This window comes from Eptatretus burgeri, chromosome 3 (assembly GCF_056783735.1).
Source record: "Eptatretus burgeri isolate ZD-2024b chromosome 3, Ebu_testis_v1, whole genome shotgun sequence".
NCBI classification, from domain to species: domain Eukaryota; kingdom Metazoa; phylum Chordata; class Myxini; order Myxiniformes; family Myxinidae; genus Eptatretus; species Eptatretus burgeri.
The window spans coordinates 22,707,301-22,719,800 of record NC_140963.1 but is presented as its reverse complement, the minus strand read 5'-3'; the positions used below and the strand labels follow the sequence as shown (position 1 = coordinate 22,719,800).

Sequence of the window (12,500 nt, the reverse complement as noted above, 5' to 3'; positions counted from 1 at the left end):
CCCAAAAGCCCAAAATAGGAGACTGATTTTCTCCCATACAAGCAAATGTAAAATTGGGACTTACTGATTAAAACACTTCTTCCGCTTCATATTTTCATTTCACTCAAAGAGCGAACCAATGAATATTTGCCCATGTTCTACTTTGGGGAATAACCTAATTTTCCTATTACATTCATCACCATCGAGTATATTCACAGATTACTTTGGAGCTTGGTTCTTGGTTTAAGTGTCTTTGTTGTGCAGAAATGAAATTAAAAAAAAACTTCTCTCAATGCTCTTGTTTGACCACTTCCTGAGCCACATCATTTTGAGATTGCAGTAAATTGTTCCTTTTAACACGACGTAGCTAAGCTACGTCCCCCCTACACATTCAAAGTCTGTCACCGTCTCCAAATCATCAAAAATCATTTCCCCTCCTAAATCTCACTAAAACCCTCTACCTATCCATTCCACGGGCCCCATGAGGACTTACCCCTGCCCCATGGAGCCGGTCTAGCTAAGCTAACCCTTCCCCCTAGCTAGTGTCCATCCTGTGCCCAGGCCAAGGGGATCATCCACCCCTTGCCCAGGGAATCCTGTTCACCCGAAAGCGAGGCTTGCTGTTTTTTTTTTTTCTCGCGCAGCACCAGTGCGGAAACTCACAACCTGTGCACCAGCACGGCAATTCACAGCCGCGCACCTTTGGCACGACGTCATGGCAGCTGTTCTCGTCCCTCGTCCCTCTTGGACGGTACCATCCGGCAGGGATTCACCCTCCTGCCGGATTCCAACCACACACACAGCCATGACGTCACCCGGCGCATAAAAAAAAACACAAGCCCCACGTCTCGAGGGGTTCCCCACGCGAACACATGTGCTTTGCCCATTGGAGCTTCACACACACGCCCGCGTGGAGAACCCGTCCGGTCCAAATCTGTAATCCTGCCTAAACTTTGTCCGTCCGCGGGATCGGCAAATCCACCACTGGCGTTTCCGGACCGGGCTTCACTCCCGCAAGCGAGCACGTGGCGGCCTCGTGCGTTGCACAGCACGGACCTCGTGCTCGCTGCTGGGTGAACCCGGGGCGGTGCTCAAAACCTCTACAGCCGCTACCCGGCTTTTGTCCCTCTGTCGCCGTTGTCATCGCCATTCAACCCACGCACACCTGCGTGTCACGACGCTCACACACCACTCCATTACATTCACCCCGGGAGACGCGGCTGCGTGCTCCCGCATGCCAACCGACATCTCCCTCACACACAGCGACCTTACACACGCTGTCTCTCTCCTTACACTCGGCCGCTCACTCACTCGTGCTGTTTCCCTTGCACACGTGGTGACAATCGCCCGCGGTGTCTCACTGACACACGGGCTTCCACTCACACCCCGAGTGCTGGGAGGCATGCACTTCGGCCCACTCGCAGCCTCGCACACCATTTTACTCACACAGGCGGGGGCACTCGCCCCTTGCAGCACACACACAGGGACAACCACACTGGGGATTTGTGCCACCCCAAGGGTTTCCGGGGCCTCCATACCCCCCAAGCTCTCCGTGCACCTGTCCACAGCACCTGTCCCCTCGAACTCGCAAAGCACGACCGAACTCACATGGTCGTGATTCGCTTCAAGGGAGCATAGCGTCTCCCTCCGTTCCTGGAGGAGGCTATCCAACTGCTCGCACCGGGTCACGACACATTCCCTGAGCTCCCCCTCATCGTCCTCCACTAACTCCGTGTGTGTGTGTGTGTGTACGTCTCTAACCCTGTTATTATCATGCAGTCTCTCCTCTATTTTTTCTGTCTCCCGTGTCTCTATACCTTTTCTCTCCTTGTTCCTTATTTCTGTCTCTTCCTGGTTCCTTTTTCCTTCCCATCTGAGTTGTTCTTCCTCTCTGAGCCCCATTAGCTGTTCGTTCTCCCTCCGGAGCTCCTCAATCTCCATTGACTCCAATCTCGCTCTCCGTTTTAGTTGTTCAATTTCACACTCGTATAGTTGTTGTTTTCTCTCCCACTGTTCCGCCTGATCTTTGTTTTCCAATCTCATCGTTTCTTTCAATCGGCTCATTCACTTCCTGTGTTTCATTCGCTGTTCTCTCACGACTCTCCCTTGTTTCCTCTCCTGTCCTTCCTTCTCCAGTTTCATGGTTTGCTTCATTTGGTTAATCTCCTTTTGTGTTTCATTTGCTGCTGTCTCATTACTCTTCCTTGTTTCCTCTCCTGTCCTTCCTTCTCCAATTTCGTGGTTTTCTTAATTTGGTTAATTTCCCTTTTGTGTTTCATTCGCCGTTCTTTGTCTCTCTCCTCGTACTCCAGCCTCGCCTTTTCTTTCAATTGGTCAACCTCAAATTCATGTTCTTTTTGTTTTCTATTCCATTGTTCCTCTCGTTCTTCCCTCTCCAATCTCGTTGTGTCCTTCAATCTCCTGATTTCTCCTTCCTGCTTCATTCCTTGCTCCTTCACTTTCTCCTCGTACTCCAACTTATTTTTTCCCTTTTGTCGTTCAGTTTCAAATTCATACTCTTTCAGTTTTCTATTCCACTGTCTTTCTTGTTCCTCGTTCTGCAATCTCGTTATTTCCTTCAACTGACTGATTTCTTTCTCCTGTCTCATTCCTTGTTCTTTCAGTACTCTTTCTTATTCCTCATTCTTTAATCTGGCCTTCGCTTCCAGCTGTACGATCTGTACAGTGTGGTTTCTTAACATTTAATTTTCCGTTCTCTTCCTTTCCTCTTTTAACACTATCAGTTCTTTTCGTAATTCCCCTTCTTTGTTTTGGTGTTTCTGTAACTCAGAAGCTTCCTTTTCTAATTCTTTTCTCATCTCCGCACCCTCCGACCTTGCTTTGGCTTCTAACTGTTCTTCCGTCTTGCCCTTGTGGTTTTCTACCCGTCTTCCCAGTTCCTCTGTCTCCGTTTTTACCTGCAGTCCCAGCTTATCAACTCTCTTCATCATGTCTTGAAGTCTTTTCTCACACTCCACCGTTACGACCTTCAATCCCTCCTTTGTCTCCTCCTGGCTTTCTTTTAATTTTTCTAATACCTTCTTTACCTCGTGTCTCATCTTACACGTCTCCCGAATTATTTTCTCACCCGGCCCGACCGCGGACCTGAGAGCCGTTGCACTCCCTCCCGTTGGTTCGGAGTCTCCGCCACGTGGCGTCGCTATTTTCTCGCCCGTGGTCCGAGTTTCCTTTCCCCATGCCTTTTATGTCTGCATTAATTTCACCCATTTAGTTTTCCATCTGTTGGGCATTAGTCTTCATTCCGTTGCTCATGCTTTGCAGGAGTTAAATAATCTGCCGCATTGTCACCTGCCCTGGCAGGACCGATCCGCTATTATCGGTCGCGGTTTCGCTGGGGGCCGGGGAAGGGTTTTGACGGAGGAGGGGTGGGGGGGTGTCATACACTGCGGCCGCTGCCGCGCCCATTTCGGGCTCTGAGTTTGTTCGTGGGGGGAATTGCTCCTGCTCGGGGATTTCATCCTGGGCCATAGATTTTACATTACTACACATACCTAATACCCCCAGCTCCCGCTCGCCTTGAGACGCCATCTTATTTCTCGTAAGGGGTTAATTTAGCTCGCTCGTAATTTGGAGGGAATCGGGGGTCGCTCCTCTCACCACTGGACCGATTCCCGTGAATTTAGCTGGAGACAGGAGAGTTTGTTTCCCGCTCTCTGACACCAGTGTTGCGAGGAGGGGGATGGGTTTGTGTCCCACGACCTGACACCAGTGTTGCGAATTCATGCCCGCCGGCGTGCGAACGGCCACGTGACTCGAATCGCGGCACGTCGCCCACCAGACGGACAATTCTGTCGTGACCCTCTTGGACTAACGCCGGGAGCCAGTCACGGGTGGGCCTTTCGGCCTCACCACGATCGTGCCAATCGGCCACCCGCGTGGGATAGGGTTGTCGCCAAACTCGACCTACCTAAGTACCCACGCGGATGGTAGACCGGGCGATCGCACCTCGCCGCAGGTCGACTCCGGACACGGGCCGCTTAAGCGATCCGTTCCATACTATCGGGATAACCGAGCGGTGTTATCGTCGGCCTCAACGGTTCCGATTAATTATCGGGCGTATTAAGCCCACTACCAACCCCTTACGTGAAGCAAGATGGAGATTCAATTAAAGAAAAGACGAAGCGAAACGGGAAAACAGTTCAACATGATGCACATTTATTCCGCGGCACATGGAGAGCACACATTTACAGCCAAACAGAATGCACATATATCAAATGCTACAAAAGAAACAATCACGCAGAGATACTACCGATTACGCGAGCACACGGCAACACTTCAAGTTTTACTTTACAGACGGCGCCAACAAGACATTTACTCAAAAGCAAAAGAAAAGGCCACCCTCAAAGACAAGGGGGCAGACGGGGCCTGTGGGCCAATATTTGTGCGGGACCTGAAGGAGCGGTCAGGTCCACGAGACCGGCTGGGTCCTACCAGCATCTTCGGGATGAGCCGCAAATGTGGCAGCGCGGCGGTGCCCCGTCTTCGTGCTCCTTCGCGGGTTTCGTTGGCACCGCTTGGAGTGGGGTGGGAACAGGGCCCCCTTTTCGCACTATCTCAGCGTGGGGGAAAAAGGGGGGGGGAGAATTGTTGATGCTCTGGGGAAAGAGTATAGCTGGCTTGCTTGGGTCCCGTGACGAGCGATTCCACCGCGACCTCGTCGCCGACCGCCGTCTTCCTTGCCTCGGACCCGAGCTCCTCGGACTCTTCCCCAAATTCTCCTCAGCCGACTGCCGAAAACTACCTGGATGCCCTCGCCTCCCGACTCCACTCCGCGCTCCAACCTGACTCTGCTCAGATTCGCCTTGCGCTCGGTGCTTTATAGGCCGGCAGGAGAACCCATATGCAAATTTCCGGATCCGGATGAGCTCGGGGGCGGAGTCACGCTTGCCCATTGGACGGAGAAAAAGGGGCGTGAATCTCCCCTGATCCTAGAATTTGCATATCTCGATTCCACACAGACGCGCCTGGAGGCGGGGCCAAACCGCCCCGCGCTTGCTGATTGAACGGATCAGAAGTGGGCGTGTAGCATTCCTGATCCGAATTCTCCTCGGAAAGGCCGCATTTTGCACTCGCGGCTCGGCGCGTATCTTGTACGAGCCCAGGACAGCCCGACGCTCGGTGCTCACAGGTGGTGCGGGAATGTCCGCAGAAGGAGAGAGGTGATTGTGGTGGAGGGTTTATGGTGGTGGTTTATGGCCATGGTGCCGTTTGGAATGGCGGTGATCCGATGTTTGCGGGAGCGAGTGGTGAAGGTAAAGATCGTGGCTGTTGGCGTTGTTGTTGTTGTGTGATGGTTGGAGCGTGGTTGGTTCAAATAAAGATAGAACAGAAAAACGGCTATCTCAAAGCGTCGCAGCCCGAATGAATCACGTTAATTCCCTCTAAACAACGGGTTTGGGGCTAACTACACATGTACTTAAGAGATACCTCACCTACGGGACCTGAATGGTGGTTTGCGAATTTGCACAGCCGTAACAATATGTTACAACCGGTCAAGCAGGAGCTGTCTAAGAAGACTGAAGATAAGCTTCACCTGGAGTTTGTCAAGACCAGACAAACTGGCGCCAGTGCCAGAGATGATAAAAAAAACTGTCTCTTACTGAAAACTATATAAAGACGAAGATTCTCCATTTGTATTTCAGAGATCTGGAATGAGTTTGCCTGTTCAGAATCTCCTATGCAAGTATAATAAATAAGTGTTTTATCTGTTTAATAAATAAATGTTTTAATTGTACTGATGACTTTGAGAATTCTTCTCCACCAGCTATTTCATCTTAAATGGCTTTAGTGGCACAACTACCACCCCACTTCACTCCCCTGCCATTCAGTGTTACTTACTTCATCATCTTCATAGGAAACCGATAGGTCAAGATTAGCATTGCTGAAATTCTCATTAACTTTTTGAACCCTGAGCCCCTTGTACTTTCGGATCCCCCACCCTGGACTCCCTGGAGAAAAATCCGCCACTCGGGTGTATGGAGGTTTGAATAGCGACCAGTTTACCAGCAGCTCAGGTGTATGGAGATTTGAATAGCGGCTGGTAAAATAGCCGCTGGGGTTCAAAGGGTTAAGTGATCCCATTCTCTCTGCAGCACTCACCATCTTCATTCACACAACTCACATCGGGAATATCAATTGAGCAGATGTGTCACTGCCTCCAGCATTCCTTTATGGCTATCATGGAAAATAATTTCACCTTGGAGAAGAAATTGCCCGCTTTTAATGGCAATGACGGAAGTTAATGCACACAAAATCCATTAGATTTAGTTCTATTTTGAAAACCAAAATTTGTGCCACAGAGCTTTTAATTTCCTCCATCCCATCATCGAGACAAGCCCAGCACGAGCATCAAATGGCAGTTGAATCAATTTATCTCCTCAAAATAACTAAAAATATTCAAAAGAAACTGGTTAGAAAGAGCAATCAAAGATTGCAGACCCTTGCCAGGACTTGTTTTGTGTGGTTTTATAATACGTATTTTATGGATGTACTCACATTCTAATTGTATGTATTCAGAGAGGTACTGAGTTGAAAAAAGATAATTGTGTAATTCTGGCCACCACGAGGTGGTGTAACAAACAAACAGACAAACGGACCCAGATGCAATACCATCTCATCTGACGAGGGTAACGAGCAAAACAATAGGTGATAGCAAATGTTCTGATGGAAGGGAATGCAGGAGTCTCACCTGAAAAGAACTGAAAAACAGTTCATAATGCATCCAAATCTTCCACAGCATTGTCTTTTCTTCATGTTCAAATCCAAGAAACACAACATAATGTGTCCCAAACAGCACCATCAATGCCAGGGTGGATTTAATAAGTTTCCTAAAAACAACAATCGATTGTAAAGGAAGGGGATCGTATCACTGCAGAGTTTCCAAAAGTCGAAATCCAGCTGATTTGTTCGTGCTCTACATTACCAGTTTTGTTGGGAAGTATTCCGATGACTTGTGTTGTTTTGACGCAGTTTGGTTGCAATAACTCGAACAATATTTGCGAGTAATACAAAGTTCACCTGCAGAAGAATTGAAAAAAACAGAAAGAAGGCATTTATGAAATAGTTAAACTTTATTAATCAGTAGCATTGTCATTCTTTGTTTTATTACTGTCTGAACACTCATATCTTGGCTTTCGTCAAAGTGCTATAACCTATCAGACACCAAAAGATCAGTCAGGATGTTTCAATAAACAAGATATTATCATGTGGATGACAGTTAACTGAACAGAACACAAACACTTCTGTCAGCTACTACTACAGGCTGGGCTCAAGCCCGAAGATGGCCAAACTGAAGCATTTAGTCACAGGTTTGCATTTGCCACAAGCAGGTGCCACATGCCTGAGATTCGGCAAGGTTAATCCCATGCCATTTATCAAAGTTACAATAACTTAATGCGCCAGGGATCCCAAAATGAACCCAATTGTTTGTTTGTCAAAATGGGGGCAGACACAAGGTACACGCCATTCCATAAGAAACTAGAAGGGCACTCGGTGGAGTGTATTCCGCCACCCCGTAATGCCTGATCCACGGGAACATATCTGGCCGAATACATTTTTGAGATATCGTGAAATATATTGTTTTTAGCCACATCTCTCAATGGTTAAAAATCGCCTGAAAAAAATTCGAGTCGTCAGATCCGGATTTGAATCTTCACCAAAATCAAATCAATTCTTCCTTGTCACACACACAACCTGTCCGCCAAGTTTCATCCCAATCCATCCAAAACTTTTGAGATATCGTGATATATATATATATATATATATATATATATATATATATATATATATATATATATATATATATATATATATATATATATATATATTGTTACGGTTGTGGAAATTCGTATTACACCATAAAGAGTCCTCAGGTGAGATATATCGGTAAGTTCATGTGTAGTTAGCCCAAACCCGTTGTATAGAGGGAATATGTGTGATTCATCCGTGCTGCGACGCTTTGAGTTAGCCATTTTTCTTTCTCTATTGTTATTTTTGACCATTAAGCCGCCAACAACGCAAACAGCCACTCCCTTTACCTTCACAACTCCATCCCGCAAACATCGCTTCAACGCCATTCCCAAACGATGCCCACCAACCATCAAACCACCACAGAAAACCGCCCACCACCTTCGCCTATCTCCTTCTCCAACCATCGACCACACCAGCAGTCAACACCAAATGTCGTGCTGTCCAGGGCCCGTTCGGCGATTGGTGCCGAACGCATCGAGCTGCGAGCGCGAATGGCTGCCTTTCCGAGGGAGAAATTTGGATCAGGAAGGCTTCAGGCCCCCTTTTTCTCCGTCCAATGGGCGAGCGTCGGGAGGTATGGCCCCGCCTCCAAGCACGATGAACGTGGATTCTTTACGAGAGGAATTCGGATCAAAAGAGGTTCACGCCCCCTTTTTGCCGCACCAATGGCTGAACAGAGGGTGGCGTGGCCCCGCCTCCAATCGCGTTTTGATCCTGAAATTTGCATATAGGCTCCTCCTGCGGCCTATAAAGACGCGAGCATAAGGCGACTCGCAGAGTTCGCGCGGTTGAGTTGCAGGCGGCTGGTCGGGGCAAGTGAAGAGTTCAAGTTCGAGTCAAGTGAAGACGGTGGTCGGCAACGAGGTTGCGGTGTGGGGGTCACTCGTCTCGTCGCGGGGTCCAAGCCAGCCAGCCATTCCCCTCTCCCTGAGCATCAGCAATACCCCCCCCCCCATCCGCGCTGAGATAGTGCCGGGGGGCCCCGTTCCACCCCCACCCTAAACGTGGCGCCAACAAAACTGCTTGCGCGGAGCACGCCTGAGAGGGCTCGCCGACCACGCCAGGGGCACGGAGTCGGGGTGCAGCTGCGCGAACATTGCGGCTTGCCCGCCATCGCGTCACGAGGAAGCGGGTAAGACCTTCTCGGTCTGATGGACCTGGCCGCTCCTCCAGGATCCATGCACATTTGGTCCACGGACCTGTCTACCTCCTTGCCTGTGAGGGTGGCTTTCTTTCCTTTGCTTTTTGTATGAGTGATGTGGCGCCGAGTCCCGACAAGCAGAACTGTATAAGTGTTGTAAATAATTGCCCTTTTATTTGGTTGTAGTTCTGCATCGTGCTTTTGCTTTCTTTGCATTTTGTTTTGACTGTATGACTGTGAATACGTGCTTGTCTGTGTGTGTGTAAACAAAGTGCTTACTTGTTGAACTTTTTTCCCACTTTGCTTCGTCTCCTTCCTTTTATTGAATCTCCATCTTGCATCACGTAAGGGATTGATAGTGGGTTTATAACGCCCGGTAAATAATTGGAACCGTCAAGGTCAACGATAACTCCGCTCGGTTATCCCTATAGTACGGAATGAGCCGCTTAAGCGGTTCATGTCCGGAGTCGACCTGTGGCGTGGTACAACTCCTCGGTACGCTACTCGCGCGAATACTTGGGTAAATCGACCATTTGGCGATCGGACCCTATTTCGCGAGGGGAGAATGCGGACTGAGTTGAGGTGAGGTTAAACCCCCATCCATGACTGGCGGTAGTTCCCGGATGGTCACGACTGAATTGTCCGTTCCGGTGGGCGAGGCGGCCGCTTTTGGCTACATGCGGTTGATCGCACGCTGGCGGGCGTGAATTCGCAACACTGGTGTGCAGGAGTGTGGGATTCAAATCCACCTCGGTCTCCAACTAAATTTACGGGAATCGGTTCAGGAGTGAGTGGAGCGACCCCCGATTCCCTCCAAATTACGAGCAATTTAAATTAAATCGCTTACGTGAAATAAGATGGCATTTCAAGGCGAGCGGGTGCCAGGGGTAGAAATGTAAATGTGGAGAAATGTAGGATCCATGGCCCGGGATGGTACCACTTGTAATTACAATCCGTGGGGAAGCTCAACCCAATATTCTGAGGATGAACAATGCCGGCAAACTGAGTCGCATAATGGCGGCACGATCGCACCTCAGCGCAGTACGGAGCGAGCGGCTATTTATGGCGCGGCACGAGGCGAGCGCTCCCAACAGCCGTTTCAAACCACGTGGGCATGGCAGGCGAGGTCAAGCGCGCCTACGCCGGACATTGGTGGGCTTTGGAAAGAATTGAAGGAAGAATGGAGGACCGAGCTCGAAAAAGAAAAACGGAAACACGAGCTGGAAGTAAAACAATTAAAGAAAGAACTATTGGAGAAGTCAAGACAGGCCAAGGAATGAGAGGGAAAAATGGGGGAAATAGAATTGAGGATCCATAAGTGGGAACAAGGGACGAGCGAGCTAAGCGAAATAATAGAGGAAGAGCAAATTAGTAATACCAGGGATAGAGAGAACTTAGAGGAAGAATGGAAAACGAAGCTGGAAAAGGAAAAACGGGAACACGATGGGGAATTGTAACAACTGAAGGAAGAGGTAAGAAAAGGCCAGAGAAACCCTGGAAGGGACGATAAAATTGAGAGAGGAATCGCTAGAAATAGGAAAGGAATACGGGAAGAAAATGGACGAAATGAGGAGGGAAACCTGGGAAAGTTGTGCAGAAAGGAGGAAAGATGCATGCAAATTGAGAGAGGAATTATGGGAAAAAGCTTCTGAGATACTGAAACACGAACCCAAAGAGAGAGGATTACAAAACGAACTCAGGATGTTTAAAGAGGAGAGGAAGAGAGCGGAAAATGAAATGTTAAGGAACTACACTGTACAGATCAAACAGTTGGGAGCCAAAGCAAGGTTGGAGTGTGCGGAGATGAGAAAGGAAGTAGAAAAGAAAGCTTCGGAGTTGCAGAAGCACCAAAACAAAGACACGGAATTACAAAACGAGTTGAGGATGGTGAGAGAAGAAAGAACAAGGACGGAGAATGAACCACACTGTACAGATTGAACAGCTGGAAGCGAAGGCCAGATTAAAGAATGAGGAACAAGAAAGACAGTGGAGTGAGAAACAAAAAGAAAAACGAATGAGACAGGAGAAGGAAATTGGTCAATTGAAGGAAATAAGATTACAGAGTGAGGAACAAGAGAGACAATGGGAAAGAAAACAAAAAGAACATGAAGCTGAGGTTGACCAATTGAAATGAAAGGCAAGGCTGGAGTGCGAGGAGATAGACAAAGAACAGCGAATGAAACACAAAATGGAGATGAACCAAATGAAGAAAACCACGAAACTGGAGAAGGAAAGACAGGAGAGGAAACAAGGAAGAGTAGGGAGAGAACAGCAAATGAAACACAAAATGGAGATTAACCAAATGAATCAAACAACAAAACTGGAGAAGGGAGGACAGGAGAGGAAACAAGGAAGAGTAGTGAGAGAACAGCGAATGAAACAAAGGAAGGAAATGAGCCAATTGAAAGAAACGATGAGATTGGAAAATGAAGAGCAGGAGAAACTGTGGGGTAGAAAACAAGAACAATGTGAGTTTGAAATTGAACAACTAAAACGGGGAGCAAGATTGGCGTCCACGGAGATTGAAAAACTCCGGAGGGAGAACGAAGAACTCAGGAAGTTCCGAAAGGAGGAACGACTCAGAAGGAGCCAGGAAGTCGAACAACGCAATAAGGTGGGATGTGTGACAGCACCACAAGGAGCAATGTCGGTGGTGCAGGACTTGATCGACGCCACTCGTCGGATGAAGCAACAGTTAGGACCAACCCTATTAAAGGAGACACAAATAAAAATGGTGAAGAGGGAAGCAACAGAGACAAAGAAGGAAGTAGAAGTATTGCCAGAGACACGGGAGATAGACCGAGTCGAGAATAAATTAAATGGAACGAAGGAGGAAACAGAGACGAGGATCTGGGAAGAAAGTAATAGACACGAAGAGGCAACAAAAATAAAATGTATAGACTCGGGAGATAGAAAAAATAGAGGAGAGACTGCAGGATAAAGATGGGGTTAAAGGAACAGAACACACACACACACGGAGTTAGCGAGGCTTAATGGGGGCGAGCTGGCGGACTGTTTTGTGGCCCGGTGCAAGCAGCTGGATGGCCTCCTTCGGGAACAGAGGGAGACGCTATTCTCCCTTGAAGCGAGTCATGACCAGGTGGGTTCGGTCGTTCCGGGCGGAGTCAAGGGGGCGAGTGCTGTGGACGGGTGCACGTGCAGCTTGGGGGGTATGGAGGCCCTGGGAACCGTTGTGGGGACACGAATCCCCAGTGTGGTTGTGCAGGTGTGTGTGTTTGCGAGTGTGCAGAGATGCGTGCTTTCCAGCACGCATTGTGCGAGTGAGACCCCCTGTGTGAGAGGGTCCGTGTGAGAGACAGTGTGTAAGAGAGCGGTACGAAAGGGAGAAGACGGTGGGCATGTGTGAACATGCAGCCGCGTCTCCCGGGGTGAATGTCACGGAGTGGAGTCTGAGCGTTGTAACACGCAGGAGTGTGTGCGTGGAACGGAGACGACGGGGACAGAGGGATAAGGGCCGGGTAGCGGCCGTAGCTGTATTGGGAACCGTGCCAGGTTTGCCCAGCAGCGAGCGCGAGGTCTGTGCTCTGCAACGCACGAGGCCGCCACGTGAGCGCTTGCGGGAGTGAAACCCGGTCCGGAAACGCCAGGG

General features: G+C 49.0%; 1 protein-coding gene across 2 annotated transcripts in view; it reads right to left on the bottom strand.

Annotated features, from left to right (window-relative positions):
* The window catches only part of LOC147029532 (parathyroid hormone/parathyroid hormone-related peptide receptor-like), a 223,473-nt gene that overhangs the window by 29,747 nt on the left and 181,226 nt on the right, over positions 1 to 12,500 (bottom strand). For both annotated transcript variants that reach the window (XM_085872654.1, XM_085872655.1), the window contains 2 exons: positions 6,923 to 7,017; positions 6,689 to 6,827 (listed from right to left, as the gene is read on the bottom strand). In XM_085872654.1, coding sequence (XP_085728780.1) covers positions 6,689 to 6,827; positions 6,923 to 7,017 — 234 coding nt within the window. The remainder of the gene's footprint in view (positions 1 to 6,688; positions 6,828 to 6,922; positions 7,018 to 12,500) is intronic.